Below are 23648 nucleotides of genomic sequence, written 5' to 3' on the forward strand. Positions count from 1 at the left end.
GTGAAATGACATCTTTCTAGAACATTTTATTTTTTTTCCTCATATTAGAGCTTAAAAGTGTTCAGCTATCAATTATATTTTGTTTAAAAATGAGTTCTCAAGATTTCTACATCCTACATAAATAATCTATGAACAGTACAATGTGATCTAAAAGGTACTTTGGTTGCAAGGTGGGAAGAAAAGAGAGTTGGAGTGAAGAGAGAAAGTAAGGAAAGTCCACTAGCACCTGTGACATTTGAAACGAGCTGTTCTCAAATGGATTATACTAGGAGGATGGTGAGAGAGTAGAGCACAAAGAAGTTGTTTGTGTGATCATGTCAAAAAATAGATGAGCCCAAGCTATATTCTCGAAATCAGCAAAATGCTGGAAGTCAAATCCAAGTTTTGCAATTATTCAAAGTGAGAAACCTTATAAAGCATCTACCATAAACAAGGGTATCTGCATACTAGCATAGAGTATGCTTACACATGGCAAGGCAATGAACAATACTGGACTTAAACACAGAGCAGGTAATATTTCTAAGTGTAGACCAAGACAACAGAACATCAGAAGCAGTGGAAAAAAAGAGTTGGGAGGGAAGGGAATCCCATTCCTTTCAAAACATGGAAAAGACAGCTTTGTTTCCATAATCAGCCAGAGAACATGTATGTCTATTAATAGATGCCTGCCTTTCATTAGGAGAAAACCACAATGTGTCCTTTTAAAGGAATTCAGACTTAATCTTCTCCTTACAACGAATTATCTCCTGTGTATTTGTGACGTTGTTGTGCAGTTCACTGTTGAAAATTGTGATGCTAACTAGTGAGGCACATCCCATGACCAATACAAGGGATTATGCTCAGCCTCTGCCTAGCCAGTTAAGGCTCCGGAAGAAATCAAGTTATTGTTTCTTTTGAGAAGCCCCAGTGCAAATAATCACCAAAGCTTCCATCTGACAGCTTCCATTTAAAATCCTTGCAAAGGATTCCTTAAAGGTTAAGATTAAATGTAATAAATAAAATCAGTGTAAGATATTAAAACAGATAATTAGACATTAAAGCAAACTCCCAGTAATTTATGAGGAATGAGGAAGGGTTACCTTCTGATGGTTTCTTCTGCAAAATTTTAGATTTTTTGGTGTCTCAGGTCTACTGAAAACCCAAATGAACATGGGTTGTAAGAAAATAAATTCTCTTCTTGGTTTAGAGAAAGCAGTGTCTCTCTTCACTGCTCATCCGTGGCATTATACAGACCCAGGGCATATCTTGTTCTATCTTACTGTTGCTTGCTTGTTTCCCATAAAGGAAGCTCTGAATTGGAAATGTCATATGCCTCAAGACACAAATATTGCCATAACAGATACCACAGAGATTTATTTATGTTCACAAAAAATATGCCTATTTTGTCTTAACCTGAACTCTCAGATTAAAAAGCAAGAACATGCTGTTATACATCACTGTTCTAATGTGACATATAAAAGCCTTTATTTCCTTAGAGTGAAGGAATTGAACAGGTTGATATTTGCTCAGTTTCTTTTCTATATGAATCATTTCAAAGGCTATTAAATGCTGAAGGGTTGGATTATTCTCCTTCTCTGCCCCAACTGATTTCATAAATCCAGTAAATCCATCAATAAACTAGATAGAATAGCTGTCTTGCTGTCCTGGAGAGGCAGGAGCAGGCCCAGGGATAGGGTGCAAGCATGCTTAATATTCAGTAACGGTGTGTGTGGGGCAGGGTGTTTTCATTTTAGGCAGAAAGCACTAAGTTTGGGCTTTGCTCCTCCTCCCTTCTGCCCATCAGCCTTCAGACTGAGACAGAGCAGCATCTATGGGTTGGCAGATATATTTTCTTTCCCTCTTCCCTCAGTTATTAAATTTACCAGTCTTTAGGATGTCCGCAAAGCTGAAACAAAGGACGCTGATGAGGCTTAATTTGGCATGCTGTTTCCCACCAGTCTGTGGTCCCTTGGACATGCTGACAAGTCACATGGCACTGATCCTGTGGGCCCCATCCAGCTGGAGAGGCAGTTACTGATGGCACTTACCAAGAAAAGGTTGATGCCCTTTCAGGGGACTCTCACTCATTGCCAAAGCATTTTGGTGATGACTTGGAAGAATTTGATCATTCATTGTTCCATTCTCCAGAGGCATTTAACAGTGTGAGTGTAGGTGTGTGATATTTAGATGTAACAGGTTATCTATCATCACAATAATTCCTTGTCCTAAGGCCTCAGCTCTTGTAGATGGAAGGAATGACAGTCAGTGCCTTACCTGTTTGTAAAGTCAGTTTATCAACTGCAGGCTAAGCTTCCTCTTCAAATGGTAATCCTTTTGTACTGTGTGTTCTCCAGCAGGTGAGAATATGATTCCTTTATGCATATATTTTCTTAAAGCATTAGCAAAATTAATAAATAAACTTCTCTCTTTCTGTTTTCCTCAGACTTCCTGTAAATGTCTATTTTTCCATTATCTTTGAACTGGAATAATGCAAGATGTTTTCTCTTCTAGTGGAATTGGCATAGCTCAAGTTCTCTGAATTGTCAGTTACTTTAAGAGGACAGAAGAAAATACAAGAAACTTTTCTCCAAGACAATTATAATTGCTTCCTTTTCAAACTTGCAAAATGCTGTTCTTAAGAGGCAACAATTTTGTTATTTTTCCAAAGAAATTTAAGGACCCATCTAAAATATTATAATGTCCTTTCATTTGCATTAGCACGGATCAGGAATTACTGCATCAGAAACACTAGTGTTTACTAGAGTAAAACTGGAATGAATATCAGTTCTGAAATATTTTAACTTAGATAATTAGCTGATATAATATGCCATATCTTAAATTACTTCAGTGATATTGGTTTTCCATAGAAGAGCTTACTAAAATTTGTGATGGCACTCAACATGACCTAACATTTCCCTCTCTATGTATTTTAGCTGTTTGTGTTTGCTTCTGACATGTTTTGCAACTTCTTTTAAACAGCCAAGAGCAAAGATGGCCCAGTTGGGCCCAGGGACAAGTCTGGACCATGGCAGAATTTTAAGTAACATGTGCACAGGCTGGTTCATCTTCAGATCAGATGTATTGCTGAGTGTGGGCAGGACAGAAGAGTACACATCCCCACTATTGTGGCAGGATGCCTACAGTCACATCAGAGCTGTACAGGTACTGGAAAGCATTGGAGAACTAGGGGGAAGTTGGAAGTGGTGAGCAATATTTAAAATTAACCTGAAAGGGTTTAGAAGATGAAGACATCTCTCTTCTTGCCTTCTATTTGCCAACAGTTGGTAGCATGTTAGCCAGCCCCCTGTGAGCCCAAGGATAGAGAACCTGCTGCAGGTTGCTGATATATGGCCATGTCCTCTCGCAGAGCACCTTCTTTCTGTGGTTGGGCTGCAGCTACACTGCTGCCAGAGAGAAAGAGGTTTGAGGCTGGCAGGATCCAGTCCAGCTGGTCTGGCATTGTTAGTGCTGCAAGCAGCCCTGAAGGGGGCAGGACAGGCCATGCGGCAGGACAGGCAGCAGCGTCATCCCTAGCATTTTCTAGGATGCTGCTGTTGCTAATGAGTTAGTGAAGTGAGCAGCATTGTGTTTGGCCTTTGCTAAAGCTATGTCTCCTTACATGTGTTCCCATAAATGTGTGATGGTTTTTCATTTATAGTGTGCTCTGGCAGTACCATAGTACTCAGCTGTGTTTCAGGAGTAAGATGAGGTTGATGGCATACTCCAGATTCATCGTCTCCCTGGTAACATCAAAGTGATCACAGCTACTTACCCCTTTTCTCCCTACATCAAACCCCTGTCAAGGACACAATCACGAAATTCTGTAAGGTTTTCCTGTTGTTGTTGTTATTGTTATTATTATATGATTATTTTTTTTTTAGTATTTGGCAGTGACTGTAAATTTGCCGTCTATCCACCTTCCAAAGATGGATGAAAAATATCATTTGGAGCAACTGAATATAAACCAGCTGGTGAATTACAGCCTAAGCATTGCCAAAATACAATGTTTAACAATGTAGTCTGTGTGAATGCTTTTATGCTGAATTTTCCATAAATATTAATGTATCATAAGAAATAGTGATGCAAAGGGACATATTTTCTTGATATGGAATATTTTTTGTTTTTCAAATGCTTGAAGTAACAGCCTATGATGGTTAGGTATTTTTGTCAGTTATTACCCTATGCTCTCCTTATTGGTATGTTCTGGTATGTTTGCCTATGTTCTCCTTATTGCCATCAGCAGTTCTTCTGGAAAAGGTCTGGTCTGGGATCAGTCTTCACTGGTGTGTAACTGGTATAATCATCTTTTGCTAGATAATATTACTGACTATAAAACACAGCCCATCTGCTGTGATAATTACACAGCCACTTCGTTGGGGCCTAGCTGGGATGACAGGAAGTGGAAAATGAGGCCTGTCATATTATGGAATCCCTCCCCAGAACAGTGTCATGGGTATGATTCAAGTCAGCATCCTCCCCTTCACAAGGAAAATTCACTGCTAGTTGAAAGCTGTTGAAGGTGAGGTGGTTTCCATCGTTCTGTCTCTAATTGAAGAAAGCCCTGTAGAGGATTAAAGAAGACTTTGAAAGTAGATCATAAAAGATGCTCAAATTGATCATAAGAACTCTACTAAATACATCAAAAGCAGGAATCTAGGTAGGGGTCACTATGACTGCTGGATGACACATAAAATGGGTACTAATTTCATATCACTAGGTGATATGGCTGTAAACAGAGAAGCTGAGTGAATTTATTATATTGGTCTTCACTTACAAAGACCATGTTCAGGACATTTGCATACCTGGCACACTCTTTCTAGTAGACAGGTCAAAGGAGACAGATCAATTTGAAATAATATGTAAAATATTGGACCAAACAGTGTCAGTAAGTGACAAGGAACTTGAGGCACTGCTGGCCAAGATGGATAAATTATCCTTACAAATAGCAACAGGAAGAGAGGATGCTAGGTTGTTAATGCAACTTATGCCTGTCAATAGTAAGGGTACCTTCTGCCTTATATTATAGAAACCAGCTCTAGATCATGCCATATTTTTAAAGAACAGTAGTGCTTGATCTTGCAATCACTTCTTTCTGGTATTATAGGAGGATATGTCAAAATATATCTTGACAACAGATGAGAGGAACTTAGTCCTAAAATGTATAACACAAGCCATTTCTTTGCTCACATGTCTCTAATTAAGCTGCTTCTGATAGGAATGGTCAGAACTCCTGTTTGCTCTGGGACCAGAAGAAGGAAGTTTTTCTGGATTTCCCTTTTGGCCTAAGCTGAGGCCAAGGTCCAGGTGTTTGCAACCTGATCTGTTTTGTGGAACAGGATACAAATTTTGAAGCACTCCTGACATAGGGGGTCATGGGATCTAGTTATGGTGATCTTGTGTTTTTTTGAAACTTCCCTATTTTGAGGTATCTCCTAGAAAGCACTACTTTCTGCTCCTGTTTCACCACCTGAATTCTATAAAAGGAATGAAAGGATCAAGGCTGAAAGTCTTCCCCACTGTTTTCAGCCAAATCAGGTTCCTTCTTTATTTTTTAACCTAAAACCACTGGCATCTCAAGGTTTATAAAAGAGCTGTGTTACAATTAAAATAATGCAAAGACATTAAACTACTCACTACATAGGTGAGAAACTTACACAAAGGAAATGTTTCCAATAAATCTGTTATTTCATTAAATGAATCAGTAAATTGATTTCATGTCTTTGACATAGTGGGGAAAGAGGCTTTTGAGGATCTTTTTTTCTATTGCAACTCATGTTTTTTTTTGGGTGGTGTTTTTTGTGGTGGGTTGATTTTTTTGTGTTTTTTTTTTGTCTTCTTTATTTGTTTGTTGGTTGTCATTTGGTGGGGTTTGTTTTTTTGTTTCCCCTTTCTCCCCCCCCCTTGCCCCCTCCCCCCCCCCCAAGAAAATGCTCTAAAAATATGTACCATTTCAGTGACTTAACATTTCACGTATATTCTGTTTGTGCCAGCTGTGTGATTATTAATGCAGCCTTGTGTGATTTTGTTTATGTGACAAGATGTGTTTCCCTTGAAAGAGGGGAACTGAGTGCATGAGGTATTGGTAGCGACTCATTTTGCCCAGTCAGATGGTGATAAGGGCTTTCACAGCATTTACATCACAGCAAGATGCTTGTGTCAGATTGTACAGCTGAATATTGCATGCAGCATTAAAGATTAAAATGAGAAATGGACCAAGCACGACACAGTAGCTGATGTTATATTGTGATGTTATAGATAACGAGCATTGTCTTCATTGATTTATCTTCAGCAAGTGACAATGATCTGTTAATTTTGCCTTTCCAACGGATAGGAAATGATCTGATTGCCCTGTAGCAGCAGCTGCTGCCTACATGAAAGCTACATCTACATAAAGAAGTATGTCTAAAAAAGCCAATTAAAAAATATTTCTTCCAAGAATCCCATGAGGGAGTGCGTTCTCAGTAACTCTTTGTTCACTGCTGTGTATGGCACTCAGTGGCTGGAAGAGGGAGACTTGTTTTTTTATGAATGGTAAGTGGGGAGGGACAGAATGTCATCAGATCGTGATGTCAGTCCAATGAATAAAATACTTGCTTAATGTATTGCTTTGAGACCAGGAAAAGGGACACCACCTCAGCTTGGCTTCCTAGAATAAATCATCTTTTGCTGACGAAGTCATCTTTCCCACGTGTCATGAATAATCCATGTGAATTGGGATTTAAATAACCAGAAGTCAAGAAACTGGCAGAATAGTGCACGTTTGTTCCCTTGCACGTCCTCGCAGAGCTGTTAGTGAAACACCCCTTTACAGGAGCTGCTAATGGGCTGAGTTGAAGAGCTATCGCTGTGTTCTGTTGTTCTCAATCTAGCCCAATGTTCTGCTTTTGTCTGCAGAATTCTTTATTGAAGCTACAAGCCCTTGAAACCGATCTGTGCTCTGCATTTCTGCCAACCCAGGAAGAAACACCTCAGCTGCCGGCATCCAAGGATCCAGCCCCTTCATCAGCCCAAACCAGTGTTCAAGCTGATGGAGCCAGCTGTGGAGGTAACTGATCATGTCGTGATGTGTTCTCATTTGCAATTATAAAAAAGACTTGTGACTTGCAGTTTAATATCAGATTTGCAGTCCTCTGGGAAGCAATGCAGAGCTAATGCTAAGAACCATTTCATGAGGCAAATGCTGTGTAACGTAAAAAGGGGGGATACCTCTTAAAAGTGGTATAGCATTCTGATTTTCGGAGAGGGAGTCTTGCTTTTCAGACAGGTTTTAAGAATCCTCATTCTTTTATTTTCAGTTTGTTTTCTTTTTGTTCAAGTAATTTTATGCTGTTACTATTTCTGTATTGTGTGAGATCACCTGCCATACCATGTAATTCTATTATTGTCATTCTTTTTGTCAGAGCAATATCACTTCACTTCTCCTATTGTTGATTTTAATTCAATGCATCAGCAGAGAAATAGTGAAAGTGAGTTTTACAGCACATGGATTTTAATCATTCACGAACCTGTATTATTACCCGTCTGGGCAATCTGTGGTGTGTTATCACTCTTTCTTTCCTCAATATGGAAATGAATAGCCCTAAGGCTCAGTGCTATTTTTGTCAATTCATAGCTTGTAGTCACAGGGCTGACAGAGTCGTGATGCTCAGTAGAAGAGGAATCACTGTTTGTGAAAAATAGGTCAAAGGCAATATGACTAACACATCTCACAGACAAGTGACATGAATACACAAATACTTAAGTCATTTGCCATGTATGGTTCAAATTAAAGCAGATAGGTCAGTAACCCGTTTGCAACTGATGTTATATGTCAGAATAAAGACAGGATGTAGAAGAACATATTTAGAAGCTGTTTGCTCAGAATTTTCAGCAAGAAATAAATTATTTACAAAAAAAAAATCACAAATGATAGTGATCTACTTAGGAAATTTTAGAGTATGAGGTTTGCATTGCACAATTAAGGAAAATTTTAAATGTAAAAAATACTAAATAACCTGGGGGTTAGGTAAAAAAAAACCAAACCTTGATACCTTATAAAACTTGCACTGGTGCTAGTCCCTCAGCATGGATCTGAGGCAGAGACAGGTCTCATATCTATGCTGCACAGGCAGAGACATTTTGTAGCCCGTAGAAAATCTGCACTGACTCTTTTCCTTTATGTCAGGGTGGGGTTTTCCTCCTCTTCCAGTAGTTTACTGAACTATTTTGTTCTGGTAATTTCTCAATTCATTGTTAGGATGGTTCATAACTGTTTCCTTTTCTTATTTATGCTGTTTTGACTGGATTTTCTTTTAATCCATACTGGTAGTGACTTCTGCTACCCTCTCTAGCTCCTATTTGCCTGTCTATGGGTACACAGGCAAATACTGGATGATGTAGCATTTCTCTCACACAGTTCAGAGCATACTTTGTCACTCTAGCAGTTCAAACTTGTGCTTTAGTTAAATCTTACCTATTTAATGCATTTCAACATACTTCCATTCCTGCTAGCATCTGCTTTGTGGTTTGTGGTTTTTATATAATAACTTGCCATTTTGCATTGAGAGAGCTAGTCCTAATTCTGTCTCTTAAATTACTACCAAAATCTTCTGATACATTGAGTTAGGTACAGTTGTCACTTGGGACTGTTGGCTATTTCAGCTTAAACTTGGATAGAAGTCCAGAGAGTTTTCCTGGGCAAAGAACACAGTTAGAGGATGTACCATATATACTACATCTCTAGTTATTAGCCTTTGCTCAGTGAATTAGACAATGAAAATTTTAATATTAAGAATGTATAAATACATTATTTTTAAAATAAACATGATTCTGTAGTCTATTTAATTTATTTTGTTTCACATTCCAGTCAAGAAAAATTACAAAAAATACATTATTTTAGGTATTTCAGAATGCAAATTTTAAGAAATGAACAGGAGTTCTTATCTCTGAGCAAAGTCAGAAAATTCCAGTTTACTTTTATGTATGTAAATACTTGAATTAGACCAGAAGTGAGACCATGAAGAATCACAAGAGGGTATGAAGTATTGCAAGGTTTTTTTAAGGGAAAAAAAAGAAGAGCAGAGCTTGAGTAATTTCTATAGCTTTTTAATATGAGTATAAATTGATTATGTGACTTGAGCAGTGAGCAGATGAACTTGACTACAAGGTGTTCTAAATGTCCTTTAAGTTATAAATACTGATACTGGCATTCACAAACATAAAAATACACACATTACATCTGCATAACCGTTTTAGATACAACAGATTTCAGTGTATTATTGGTTTACTTCAGAAAAAGAAATACAGACTTATACCAAATGACTTGTCATATGATCCAAGTCCACATTATGAAGTATGCTGCATATTATAAGATACCAGGTCTCGGCTTTAACTCCTGTGGTAAGATCTTGCCAGTCCTAAGGTGGGCTGAGTAAATGAGATGGCGTAAATACAGGCCAAAGGGTAACTTACTGGCTTAGCTAAAGATGGCTTTAGTTCACATTTTTGGCAAAGATAGAGGCTAAAATCAGACACTTGAAGACAGGCAGATGTTTGGTCCATACATGGGCTACTCCCAGGATAATGCTTAGAGTCTTTTTTAGGATCTGTGCAGAACTGGAATAAGGATGATAGCACAAAGTTTTAATTAAAAATGGGTCTGGTTACAACTTACCATCCAGAGATGTTCCTCTATTATAGTAATCAGGCTGTGTAAATGAATAAGTCTGGACGACTTGCTGACCACTTCTGGACATTAGATAATGATTTAATGCATCTGTAGCAGCGTTGGAACTAAAACCTTTCTTGGAGCCATACCAAAATTGCACCAATTTGCAAGCTTTAGTGGAGCAATGCTGTCAGGAAGCCCTGGTGCCAAGGAAATTGAAGATCCCTGGCCTTTGGGAAAATTCTGAAATTCACCTGGAACACAGGTTGTCTCCCTTTCTTTGCTAACTGAATAAAAAAACCTCCTTGAATTCTCTGCAGCTAAGTGTGTTTGCTTTTATACCTAAGCTGTTCCAGCCACTACTTGTCCTTTGCATTTATCTTCTAGGAGTGTTTAGTCTTGAATGTGTGCTTTTCTTCCATTTTTGAGTCTTGGTTGGGGCTAATAAAATTGCCTGGTTGTAGATGTGAAAAGCAGCAAATACCTGTAACTATGTAGGTTATCAGCAGTACAGGCTGTCTCCTGCAAGACAAGTACTTCTAGGTCCACAGAAAATGAGAGTACAAATGCTGGAAACTTTTACTACACTGACCACACACAGACTGGCTTCATTTTTTTTTTTATGACATTGTTTTTGTTTCATAATATGGAGACTGCTACTTAATATGATGAAAAAAAAAAGTATTACTTTTAGTGTTTGAGAAATAGTGAAACTATTCTTAGTCACCCTGCTTCACTGTGGTTTTCTTGAAGTTCAAAGATGGTCAAATAAAAGGAAGGAATCCAGTTTCTTCTCATTGACAGTATTGTTTTTCAGAAGTAAAAGAAAATCCCAAACAAACCAAAACCCAACAAATCAAAACTCAAACAAAGCTATTAATTTCTTTATGTCTTACGGGCTAAGGAAGGATTACTTACCATAAAGAAACAATACTTTTATTTGTAGAAGAACATTTATCACTGTCTGTTGTCTGTGTACATAATTTCCCATGACTGGTACAATCTCTACACTTGCTTTTCCCACATGCGTTTCTGGATGTCTCAATGTGTGGATTTGAATCTCATATACAATTTTGAAGTTTAGGGTGTTGCTATGGTGCCTTGGAGAATTGAATTTGACTCACAGGGTATGAAGTACTTAGAGGAAAGGATCAATAACCAAATACATTGTCTCATTGTGGAAATGCTTAACATATTTATAATTGATGGCATTGTTAGAGTAAGATGAACTTAGAGATACAAAAGTTGTGTAGGCTTTGCATGACACACTAAATTGTGATTATGTAGTATAAAGTTAGATTTTTTGTTGTCTGTAAAGCAAAAAGAGTTGGATAGTGCCTAATAAAGTGATATTTTAGACCATTACAACTATTATTTTTTAATTCAATAGTTGCGTTCTATGCAGGCAATGGTTCTATCAAGGGTGGCATTCAGAGCTGTTTTGTTCCCACTGTCCCAGTGCAGCAATAGGGATTTGTAGCTTCCATATCTCTTGGGCAGAGGTCAAATAAAAGCTACTGCAAAGGTTCAGTTAAAATCCAGAAAGAAATACCAACTCGCTATGGGAATGTCCTGTACCATGTACAAAGGAGAAAATGGAAAGAAAGAGAAGATGAAAGAACTTTTCTAAATCTGACTGCTCTTTTGTGAATAAATCCATGTACAGTTTTTCTGTGCAGTTTTAGACTTCCATTGAAAAAGCAGTTTCTGTGAAATGTATTAGAATGCATGCTAGACTACAGGTATAATACTGATTAGAAATAACATGCATGCTGCCTGAAAATACATGGTTTTAAAAGAAAAAATATAATGTAGCTGGTGTAAAAATATTATGCAGTATGGAAACTGATATAGGGGAACCTGAGACAGAGCTCATTCTTTGTTTTAACATATACTAACTCTTTTTTTTGGAGGGGGAGCTTTTATGAGATCATGGATTTTCTTTCTGAAAGTATAATCTGCTTTAAAGCACAATCATCTGATGGCAAAAAATTGATTAGGCTAGATCATCCTCACCCATTTCACCCACAGAGGGTGGGGAACATTTACTAGTTCTTTCCGTGAGCATAACCAGGTACAGCAAAGGGAAGATGAACTCTTGGTATTCCCTGGAGGTAGGCTCTGTAATGCGCCCATTATTTTCCATGTTGTCCATAAACAGTGCAATGAGGTTCACCAATTCCTACTTTTCCAGCCCAGAATGAGTCATTCTGACTTCTAGCTTGGCCATCTTTTACCTTTTGAGGCACCCAAGGCGAGGCTTCCCTGTATAGCCCAAGACAATATTAACATAGTACTGTAAGCATGACTTCCAAGTAGCAGTGACTACACACTACCTTGAATAACTACCTTGAACGTTACTTTTTTTTTTTTTTTTTATTTTCACATATTGTGTTTTTTAGACCCATGGGTATGCAACTTCAAACATTACTGAAATTCTGCAGGATATAGCAAGCAACACTGGAGGCTCTTAGCATCAGGACATGTTGTATTTTTGACCTGCCTTTCTCTTGACCAAAGGACTAAATGCTACATCAGAAAATAAACTTCTTTTGTGGCTTTCAAAAGCAAACATATATATGAAAATGTAATTAATGCTGCAATTCTGGAAAACTCTCCATCTTTGTATTATACTTTACATTATAGCTTCCAAACATACCTACCTACCTTCTCTCCTGGAACTCAAAATTGCTTTATGCTAAGGTAGTAACCATCCTTTCTATTTTCTTATCCTTTGTAGTACATTCATCCTGCATGTGATACTTTGCTGAGCTATTTGCTGTTTACTTTGAATATTTATGCTTTGAATACTTCTGTAAGTATAGATATGTATTTATCTAGGTAGCTAAATATCCTGTGTGTGACCCTCAGTCCGTATTGGCTTATGCTTTCTTTCTAGAGCCTGTGCCAGCTCACAGAGACTGTCAGAATGACATGGACAGCAGCCCTCAAGAACATCACTCCCTAGGGACCAGTCGACTGCTGTATCACATTACAGATGGCGACAATCCTCTTTTGTCACCACGCTGCTCTATCTTTAGCCAAAGCCAGAGATTTAATCTAGACACAGAGTCTGCCCCTTCTCCACCAAGTGCTCAACCTTTCATGATGTAAGAAATTATATTTTAATTCTTATATATGTTAAATAATTTTTATACAATCTACAGTCATAGAATCATATCATCATAGAATCATAGAATGGTTTGATGTGGAAAGGACATAAGATCATCTAGTTCAAACCCCCCTGCCATGGGCAGGGACACCTCACGCTAGACCATGTAACCCAAGGCTCTGTCCAGCCTGGCCTTGAACACTGCCAGTGATGGGGCATTTACCACTTCTTTGGGCAACCTGTTCCAGTGCCTCACCACCCTCACAGTAAAGAACTTCCTTATATCTAACCTGAACTTCCCCTGTTCAAATTTGAACCCATTACCCCTTGTCTTATTGCTACAGTCCCTGATGAAGAGTCCCTCTCTGACATAACTGTAGGCCCCCTTCAGATATTGGAAGGCTGTCTTTGACTCTTCAGGTTTTTTTTCAGCTATTTTTTTTCTTACATACTTCAGCTACAGTTTTTTCATAGTGTAGCATAATTTGACATGGTTAATTTGCGATATGAGAAACAAGATCTAGCATTTTTTCACTGATAACACAGCAGGCTATTGTTTGTCATCTTTGTTAATTATAGTTAGCAAGAAACAGTTTTAAAAGTTAGTGATTATTCTGAAGAGTGAACGTAGAGAGGGCTATCAAGGTAAAAAATTTCAGCTGTAATAAGACAATAGCTCCCATCATTCACTAGACATGAACGTCAAAGAACATATGAACAGCCTATATATGTAATCTCCAGAAACCAAACTGTGCATTTCAGACAGAAACCAAACTTTCTTAAAATCTTATGTATATAGCTTTCAGTTGCATATGAACACTAATCAGACCTATTATTTGAAATTCTAAAAAATCACAAATTGAAGAGCCTTCAAAATGAAAATGTTTATTTCTGGTAATAAAAATCTCCCTGAGCTTACTTTGACAAATCATGGTGTTACAGTCTCCCATTACAGTTGGAAGATTTGTGAAATAAGATGTAAATGCTGGACCAGGTTGTGACCCACTAGATTAAACTTTTGAAAAATATTAAAAAATTCCACAATTAACGAAAAAAAAAAAAAAGAAAGGGTAAAAGAAATATGGTGAACCCAGTAGTATATTCTAGGGGTATCTTCAAGCAAAAGAAATTATTTTAGTTTCGCTTTGTAAGACTAAACTGCCTCTAGGTGAAAGAACTTAAATATGTATTCTGGAGTGCTAGGAGAGCATTAAATGTGCCTGAAACAAGGCATGGTCCATTATAGCCACTTTTTTGATCCAGCTACTCTGCTTTCGACTTTTGCAGGCCAAGAAGTTCTTCTAGATGTAACTGTGAAGACTGCAAAGAACCACACACAGTAGCACAACTTACCAAGCATCTTCAGAGTCTCAAGAGAAAAATTAGGAAGTATGAAGAAAAATTTGAGCAAGAAAGAAAATACTTGGTAAGATAATAACTGAAAAGATAAAGGGAAACACTGCAAGAGGCAGGCAAGAATCTCAGTGTATTAAAACTTCTGCAGAAAAAATAACAGAAAGGGTATTTTTGGTAAAATGAAATAGGATAATCATCAATGAGGGAATATGTTTTTATTATCTTTCAGGGTATGCAGTAGTTCTGAGACTCTAATTCACATTTTCTTTGAATTACCTTTGCTGCAAAATACCCATCTTCTAGATGTGTGAGAGGTGTGAGTCAGTGAAGCATAGCTGACTGCTTTTGAACTGAAAGGATCCAAAAGATGGAAAGCTACTTATTTACTTTGTAGAAGTCATTTGCTTGTAAACTGTTGCTTCTCAATGAACATTCCTTCATTTGGGCAGACTTCTGTAAGCATTCAAAGCGTACAGCTCAATAGAAGCTACTGGCAGAAATCAGAGAAATAAGAATTAGGATGTGTTGCTGGGGGGAGGTGGTTGTTTGAGGTCAATGGTATGCTTTATGCGGTAGACGCAAGATCATTGCTCATATCAAGTTAATTTGTGTTAAGGTGAATTGTGCAGTATAAACGTAACAAAACATCTGTCATGTTATGTACAGTATGAAACAGGGAATTTTGTGATACCTTATGACTACGTTAAAATGAAAATAAAGCAAATTATATATTACCTTGTAATTTCATCAATGTCTGCAAACTTAATCATACATTTGTGAATTGTACTGCCTTATGGTCATTATATATGTTTAGGAGTAAAATTTCATACCTGAACAGTCATTTCTGGCACTGTGACCAGAAAAAAAAATTATTTCAGAGGTTTAATTTTGCAAAACTGGTTTGCCATTTTAAATGTCTGAGTGTTGAAGATCCAGTGTAAATTGTTTTTAATTTGGAGGCAATTTCTAAATACAAAGAAAGGACTGATATGCAAAGATTCTGTGGTTCATCCTCTGTTGCACGGGACTTTTTGATTAATTCAGGAGTTCAGTTGAAATTTTTTAAATGCAGTTTCACAAGAGAATCCCTGTCTTAAAGCATTAAGAGCTTATCCTTGTAAGGGAAAGAATGCTTGCGTTACCAAGCTGGAAGATACTTACGAACTTGACCAACATTATGTATTTGATCAGTACTTTGAAGTCACTGAAATTACTTACCCAGTTAGTTAAGGACTTAAAAATTTGGTTTTTTTTTAGGATCAGAGCCAAAATACTCAGACCCATGTAGCACTGTGTCACAATGGGGAGAGACAAGTCATGACAAATTTGTATCATGATCAAGCCAAATGCTCTTCGTGACACTATGATATAGTGCGGTTGGAACTGTGGACATTTTTCAGCACACTGTGTGTGGATAAGTTTTTATCTGTTTGCTTGTATAACCACCAGTTCCTTTGTTTTATTCTTCCCTTTATTCTTTATTTTCAGCCTTCTCATGGTGACAAGACTTCCAATCCTGAAGTTCTGAAATGGATGAATGATTTGGCCAAAGGTCGTAAGCAGCTCAAAGGTACATATAGCATGTCACTTCACTTTTTGCCAAAGCTTTTGGAAGCATCAGTGTATCTGGAATATTTGAGAGCTAATTTTCTAACCTCTATGTTGTGCTTATTTTTCACAATGCATGGCAATAATTCTCTCAATGACAACAAAGTTTATTAGAGGGTATGATTTGCCTTGATTCCTGAAATCAGGGATAAATGTAAGCCAGTTCAATCCTCATAACAAGGCTAAAAAGGGAAAGAGGAAAAAGATGTCACCTCTCCCTCATCACTATAAACATTCATGTGAAAGGCAATTCTGGATATTTTTATATGTGTCTGAAATACAGAACTACAAAGTTGAAAGTGTCCTTGTAATAGCTCAAATGTAGTGCAAAATGTTCCTTTAGGACTGAGGTTATGCAATTTTAAAGTTTTTACTTTTTTGATCATAAAACCAGATCTTTCCCTGATATTAGATTTGGTCTTCAGGGTCAAATTTTGCCCTTGACTGTCTGTGTACCACCCCACTAACGTCTGTGGGTGTGTCACACACTTGCCTTCAGGGAGAGTGTAGACAAGAGTGATTGATTTTTTTTATTTTTTTTAAAGGCTATTTATAATTTATCTATTTTTCCATTATAAATGGATCCTCACTACTAATTAAATTGTAGTATTATCTTTCATCTTTGGTTTTGATATTGTTAAGAGTGTAGCTATAGAAGGTGTGACTGTAGTAAATAAAGAATTAGAAACTCATCACTCTGTAAATTTCTTCTGGAAAAATCTCTCTTAAATACTATGCTGCATGATTACTAGATCTGAATTTTTTTCCCCTTTGAACTTTGCTGCAAATCCAGGAAGGGCAAATGAGAGGAAATAGTTAACTTTCTGAAAATTATCTCTCCAACTAAACCGTTCCTTCAACTAGCCAAGGAGCCTAGCTTTCATAGATCAGCCTCACCTTCACACCCAAAATGCCTCAATCCTGTGAACACCCTTGAGTTTTTTATCCTGCTTTTAAGTGAAGCAAGATTCACAATGTTCATGAAACAAGTACAACTAAAAAAGAAAAACACTCAAGTGCTTGTAGGTCATTCAAGTCTTTGTAAGGCTTTGACTCAAGTCAAAGTAAGGCTTTGTCCATCCTTCTTAGCTCTCTGAGTTTATTGTTTTCCCCTACAAACCTGACCTGTGTCCTCAGACTGTGACAGCTGAAAAAAAAATTTCTGTCTCTGTGCAGATTTCAATTAATCTAACATATTTGGAGCCATCAGTCTCCTGCCTTGCACACTGTCCCTCTCCAGCCAGTCATACGACTGATAGGTACAAAGCCTGAGTTTGTGTGCACTAATTCCAGCCTTAAGTCAATTTCCCTGTTGCTCTGTGCAGGTCTCTAGAGCTCCATGGTCTTTGACTTGGTATCAGGCTAGTATACGTACACCTTTACTGCATCCAGGCAGGTTGCTGACTGGGAAGCTAGGCCAAGCTGTAACCTCTACGTCTTCTGCTTGGTTGCTCAGGTACTCTTCTGCCAAGGGAAGTCATTGAAACAGTGTCTGGTTCTCCATGTAAGGACCAGCTCAGCAGCCTGGCTGGGATAGCAATGCAGCCTCTGAAAGGGAGCGTTATGGTTTGAATTGCCCTAGAGAAGAGCTGGACTGGTTATGCAGACCTGGAGTACATGGCTTCAGAAGCCTGGCAGCTGGCATGGAGGGCTCTGTGACACAGTTTGGGCTCCCCAGCCATGCTCAGGTGAGGGCTTTCACTCTCCTCACTTGCACAGCAGCACAGGAGAGCAGGCAAGCACAGCTGGAGTGAGAGCATGGCAGGTGCCTGCGGAAATGCTACCTCTTGTCCAGGAAGGTGTCCAGGAAGGATTGCATCCTTAGACAACAATCCCCACAGCATGCATGGACATGTTTTTACTCATCCAGAAATCAAATCAATTGAGAGTGCATGGGTTTGGTGAGAGGAAGAGGGGGAGAGAGAGCTCTGCTTCCACATCCCCTCTTCTTCCCCCTCAAACCTCCCACAAATATTCTTAAGGGCTGTTTGTCTTTTTAAGCCCCTTTCCTAATCTCACTCCCACAGAAAGTCTGCATTGATTCTCCTACCCAGGCCCACTTTTTAACCCTGTGTCTCCTCAGTCCTCACCTTTTATGTCAAAGATGGACTGCGAGGGAAAAGAAAAATACATAATTGTGTGCAAGAAATAGGATTTTCTTTTTCTTGTAGTATTGGAAGAAACTTCTTTGCAAATATTTCTAATCAATTTACTTACCAAGTAATTTTCCTTTCAGAGCTGAAACTAAGAATGTCAGAAGAGCAAAACTGTACCTCTAGAGCACCCCAAAGAAATGATCATAGTGAAAGCACTGGGACCTCTAAAGAGGCTGGGACACAGGAGGCCACAAGCATGGAACCAGCTCCCTCAGTAGAAGAAACCATGGACAGTGTATTGAGAAGATTAAAGGAGAAAAGACAGCACTTCAATCTTCCTGAGACTATTAAGGTATTTAAGAAGTTATGGCTGTTTCTTTCAGAGCATTATCATCTGAGGCAGATATTATTTAGAGTGTAGCTGTCTCAGGGTATGCTGGTGCATGTGCATCCTATGACTTCTGGCACTGCAGTGCATTTTCTCTCAAGATGGGAACTCTAGTGCAGTTTTCTGAAGTCTACTTTTCTGTCAAGAGTTGCACAGAAAAAGAGGTGCAAAAGGGGTTTTCATATAGTGCTAAATGCTTTTTGCTCAGAGGTGCATGTATAAAGCTGTTTGCCAGGCACTGCTGAAACCTACCTACTTGAGGTTGTGTGTGCAGTTAAGTGTGTATTCCAGTGTATTGAAGGTAACATCAGCAAAAGCATTCCTAGTTTGAGTCCACAGAAACTGTGTGAGTAAAAACATTCCTGAAGTTCCCCTCTCCCCTGAGAAATGCTGAAAGCCTCTCTCCAGTCAATAGATAGCACTGCACTAGGATCATGTGGATAACAGAACCATCCAGACTGCTTTGCCCTTCTGATCTGATACTGCTTCTGCTCTTCCACATTCTCAATTATTGTTCTAAATGTAGGAGCAATATTCCATGAAACATGCTTGCTTGGGTGGCAATTTATTTTTGTTTTGAAATTAGTACATATTGAAAATCCTGCTGTACCTTCACACCCCTGGCATGTTATAGTCTGCCAAAAGCTGTTCTGCAAGACATACTGCTCATAGGAATGCTACTTTTTTTGCTATTTTTGCTGTCAAATGATGCTGCTATTACTGATGATATACAGCTGAGCAAGGCAATGAATTGATCCTGGGTGGATTTCAGTAGCAAAAAATACCCAGCAGATAAGTCTTTGTTTTGTTAGTTTGGTTGCTTGGTTGGTTTGGTTTGCTTTCTTCTATTGTTTGTTCTTAAACAGCCAGTTACTATATAAAACTGTGTATAATGATGTGTGCTTCTGAGGATCTTGAGCTCTGCATACATGACTGATTTTTTAATAATTTCTTTTTATAAACTACTGATTTTGAAAACCTGAGATGGAAAAAGTGTTTCATAAGAAAATGAAGGATGACAACAAACCCAAGCTGTTCTGTATGTAGTCCGAAAATCCCAACAGTGCAGACTGTACTATCCTATTTTCATTTTTTATTTTAATTATGCAAGGAGTGAGGTGAGATGACAGCAAAACAGATGCCATGAGGAAAACCTGGCCAGGAAAAATCTCTTATAAGTTGGGTGTGGGTCTCTGTCCCACTCATTTTTTTGGTTAATTACACTTCTGATTTTCTAAAAGAGGACCTCCTAAATCTGTGCAGTGGCAGTGCTGGCTTGAAATATTCACAGAGAATTCTGTAAATGCAAATTAAATGTTTGCACAGTTAATATTTTCAAATATTTTTTAAGATCCTATTTATTTTCTTCTTGTATTCTTGTGGAAAGAACTTGCTTTGAGAGAGCTACCTGTTAGCAGAGGCATTTGGTAATAGTTCTAGGTAACTGTTATGGAATAGAGGCTTGAAAATGAATAATATGAAGTCAAAACTATCTATTTCACAATTATATATTTTAGTCGGTCTTTATAACATTAAAAAAGATTGGCTTTTAGTTATGAATTGGAGGAGAATGAATTTTGTAGCACTAAGGAGGTGAAACGAATCAAGGATATCTGCAGGTTACAGCAGATCAAAGTCTTCATTTCAGCTATAGGCAACTTTAGTGCTACTGTAGATACTTTTTATGTGCAACATTTTATTTTGTATATAGCATTTAGATGCTGCACCAGAATCTGAGTTAGATTAATAATAAACTAATAGGAGTTACATGTTTCTTCTTTCAAGGTTTAAGATTTAGTTATTTTGGTCAAGGATAGTGTTTCCATAAAAGCCTGCCAAGTTCTTCCCCAGAGTTCAGCTGTAGAAAACCTCTAAGGCCCTGCTGAAACAAAAATGAGAGAATGTGTGTCCTTGAGAGAGGCACAGAGTAAAACCCTGAACCAGCCAGTATGTTTAAAAAGGACAAACCACAAGATCTGAATATGAAATAGCACAATGTGGTTTTAAGGACAAAACACCCCTCTCACAAAAAAGCCTGTGAGTAAATTTATTGAATGAGAAGACGTAGAGAAAATTGGGGTTAACCTGTGAGTGATTCAGTAACCCAAAAAGGGATAGGCACCTGTTGCTGTTTGTGTCACTAGCTCCTTGTGCTGGGAGCTGGCAATTTATCTTAACAGTTCACCGCATTTTTAGGTACAAGACTTCAGGAAAGAGAAAATAAATTCAGATCATGGACGTAGGATCCTGTTCAGGAGCCAAAAGGCAAATTGACTTAATTTGAATTATACTATTAAAAAGACCCCACCAAATCCCCAGACTCCAAATTCAAAGCCCATCTCCTGATTTTTAAGCCAATCTGAATGTTTAATGGCCGGGGATGTAATTGGTGCCTCAGTCACACCAAGGAGGGGCAGCAGCCCTGCGGTGCTCCACTGTGGTTCACCAGCAAACATGGCCTTTCACAGTGGGGCTGCAGTCAGACTTGGCTTGATCTTCAGCTGAAGGAAAGGGGCATTGTTCTGTGGATGTATCATGTCACTTGCCTTCCTTAAAATTTTTCTTACTGCTTTTGGGTTAGAAGCTGCTACCACACAACCATGTGTCAGACATAGCAGGCCTTGGGAACCCAGACTTTGTGCCTGCATGGAAACCAAATGCTGCCTCTGAGAGCGAAAGGCCTCACCCAGGACCAGTCCCCACTATCATACTGCCTGTCCCCAGAGTTTGTATTTTCTGCCTGGGAAAATAGCAGTGAGTTTAAAAGGCATAATCATTCAGGGAACTATCTAGTGAGGAAGACAACTTCAAACAATATTTTGTGTGCCCTTGTCCAAACTACAACCTGAACTTTATTTGCATGTGTCTGTACCTTTTTTCTTTATATGCAGCAAATAACTTCTGCCTTATGTTTAGTTTGAGCATTTGCAGTCTGTCCCCCAAGGCTTTTCTCACTCTGGCTGCCTTTATGTATCTGTCCTCTCATTATTGATCTGCTTCAGTTCATCTTCTCCTTGGCTATGAAGCAGTGTTTTTATTTAATTAGCATTGAAGTTTGTGCTGTTGTATGCAGCCTACAGTCCTAAGATGTCTCAGATAATTCCGTAGTTTGAGATTCTGCCTGCCTTCTCTGATTTTGAAATTATTATCCCTTTCAAACTTAGCTGAATATAAACTGTCTTGAGATTGCTAATAAAATGAGCTAATGAAATAGGCCCAAATGTTAAACCCTCTTGAGATTGTTTCTCATGTGTAAAATCAATACTAATGATCATCCCATTTCCTCCTAACCATGCAGCTGCTCCAGGCTTAATAGGTTTTGAAAGAATTAACCTTGTATTAATTATAAATAAACAAATTAGCTACTTTATAATACTCTTGCATTCTAGCTAGCAGTTCTTCTCTTTACGTGAATGACAGAGTTTTGGAGTGATTAACTCATACAGACCTTCAAGGCAAAATGTGATTAGTGGTTCTTCACTGGTTTTGCATTTTGGCAACAAGCAAAAAAGGTTTTGCTCCTGCTGAAGTTAATAGCAAGGCACTCCTTTGATATCAGAAAAGCATTCCTTCTTCTGCACTTGCTCTGTTTTTAAAAAGTAGAGGCTAATTATTAAAAATGCTTCTGCAAGTTGTCAATACAATGACCTAGTCATCAGGCCATGACTGCAGAAAGGCACTGTGTTCTCCCCCAGCCCCCAGTGCCACTTTTCTTCACATTACTTCATTGCGGTGGATGAGCGCTCCTCCAAACCTCCAAACACTTGGCCCTCATTTATACAGATCTGTCATGCCTGGCAGAGACTGTGGAAAAGGACATTAGTTTCACGTGCTTCTTGCTGTTCCAACCCAGATGAAAACATGCAAGTGCTAGGAGCAGATCTTTTGGGGAATAAGGGGAAAGGAGAGAGGAGAGAAATACCAGTTAAATTGTGTGCTCCCGGCACATATACTAATATGGTCATCTGTATATATACTAATAAATCACCAACTGACAAACTGCACTGATGAAAAACAAACATTCTTTTTTTCTGGTAGCAGTGTATCATATTGTTACTTTTGAACAGAAATCAACAGGAATCAACTGCAGTGTTAGGTCTTCAGCAGAGCAAAAACTGTGAGGCAACAGAAAGAAAGCCTGCCCTCATTCCCAATATTATTAAAGGGCTGCACTTTCTGCAGCTTCCCCATAGCAGTTCTTCAGATGTGTATGTACACTTCAGTTTCAATTTCCTGCTGGCTGATCAGATTATTCTTCCATTTCATTTTAGAGATAGCACCTTTTTCTAGTAGGCTCAGCATTTATGGGTTATTCACGTAGTATATCACGATGGTTGGATATTTACAGATTTCATTGTGAATCTATCATTCCACTCTGTAAATGTTATGTGTTTGCATAGCTGAAACTTTCTGTTCTTAATCCCTTACAAGCCAAGGCAAATCTCAATCTTTCTCAATGAAAAATTAAAAAGTTGAATTATGTCCTCTCTGTTTTTGCAAGTTTCTATGATTTTGTCTAGAATGGTGGTTGTTCTCATTTATTACAACTAAATCATATTTAATATATAACAGGGAATGATATCTATGATTTGTGAACTGACTTGGCAAGTAGAAGTTACCAACATACAGATCTCATTAATTAATTTCTCCCTAGGATGGATGAGACTGTTACAGTGATTACTCATAAATGTTACCTAAACATTGGAAAATGTTCTAGGAAAGTACTGCACTTAAATCTATGCAACCTTCTACTCACGTGCTGCAGTGGTCTTTTGTGAGCCAGCCTTTCCAAAATGCAATCGATGAGATATACCTCATGTGCATGCAATTTGGCTACAATATTGAAGCAAAAACCTCTGCTTGTTCAGATTTTCTGTCAACCAGTATTCCCAGAAACAGTTTTCAGATGCACGCTCTGATTGAGTGACACACAAAGCTTCTTGCCTTATTGACTGAGACCATAGTTTGTACCTTTGGAAACTTTCCAGCTCAGGATGAAGTGTTCTATCAGCAGCCTAATACTGCTTCCTGACTTTCAGCTTGTTAAATTGCTTTCATAGAAAAGTGACTTTGAAAGAAATCAAGGCAATCAAGTACTACATTTCTGTATAATGACAGTTAAGAAAAGTAAGGTTCCAGCCTTTCAGTAGATTTTTATTCATGCCTCTTTCTTCAGAAGAAAGAGCACAAGTTCAGACCTCAAGGAGTCCACTTTGGCCAGGCAAAGTAAATACAGTGTGTTTTCTGCTGGGAAAGGCCTAACCTAAAGCCTACTTTAATCAGTAAAGTATCTCCACAGCTCTCATCAGCTTTGCATTAGGCTTTCAGGGGGTAACATATACTTTGATTAACTTGAAACTTCAGTCATGTAAATTTGGACTCTGCTCTTGCTAAGTTAATGCCAAGTCCCCATGACCTCAGTGCAGACAGAAGCAAAATTCATTATTAATGTTTATCTGGGGA

At 38.2% G+C, this 23648-nt stretch overlaps 1 protein-coding gene across 6 annotated transcripts in view; it reads left to right on the forward strand.

Annotated features, from left to right (window-relative positions):
* Positions 1-23648, forward strand: part of FAM13C (family with sequence similarity 13 member C) — a 55716-nt gene that overhangs the window by 22170 nt on the left and 9898 nt on the right. For all 6 annotated transcript variants that reach the window (XM_062634036.1, XM_062634031.1, XM_062634034.1 and 3 more), the window contains 5 exons: positions 6874-7024; positions 12525-12735; positions 14025-14163; positions 15582-15663; positions 17938-18149. In XM_062634036.1, the coding sequence (XP_062490020.1) occupies positions 6874-7024; positions 12525-12735; positions 14025-14163; positions 15582-15663; positions 17938-18149 (795 nt within the window). The remainder of the gene's footprint in view (positions 1-6873; positions 7025-12524; positions 12736-14024; positions 14164-15581; positions 15664-17937; positions 18150-23648) is intronic.

Source organism: Pezoporus occidentalis, unplaced genomic scaffold (genome assembly GCF_034315485.1).
Source record: "Pezoporus occidentalis ecotype Australia unplaced genomic scaffold, CSIRO_AGI_Poc_V1 ctg41, whole genome shotgun sequence".
NCBI classification, from domain to species: domain Eukaryota; kingdom Metazoa; phylum Chordata; class Aves; order Psittaciformes; family Psittacidae; genus Pezoporus; species Pezoporus occidentalis.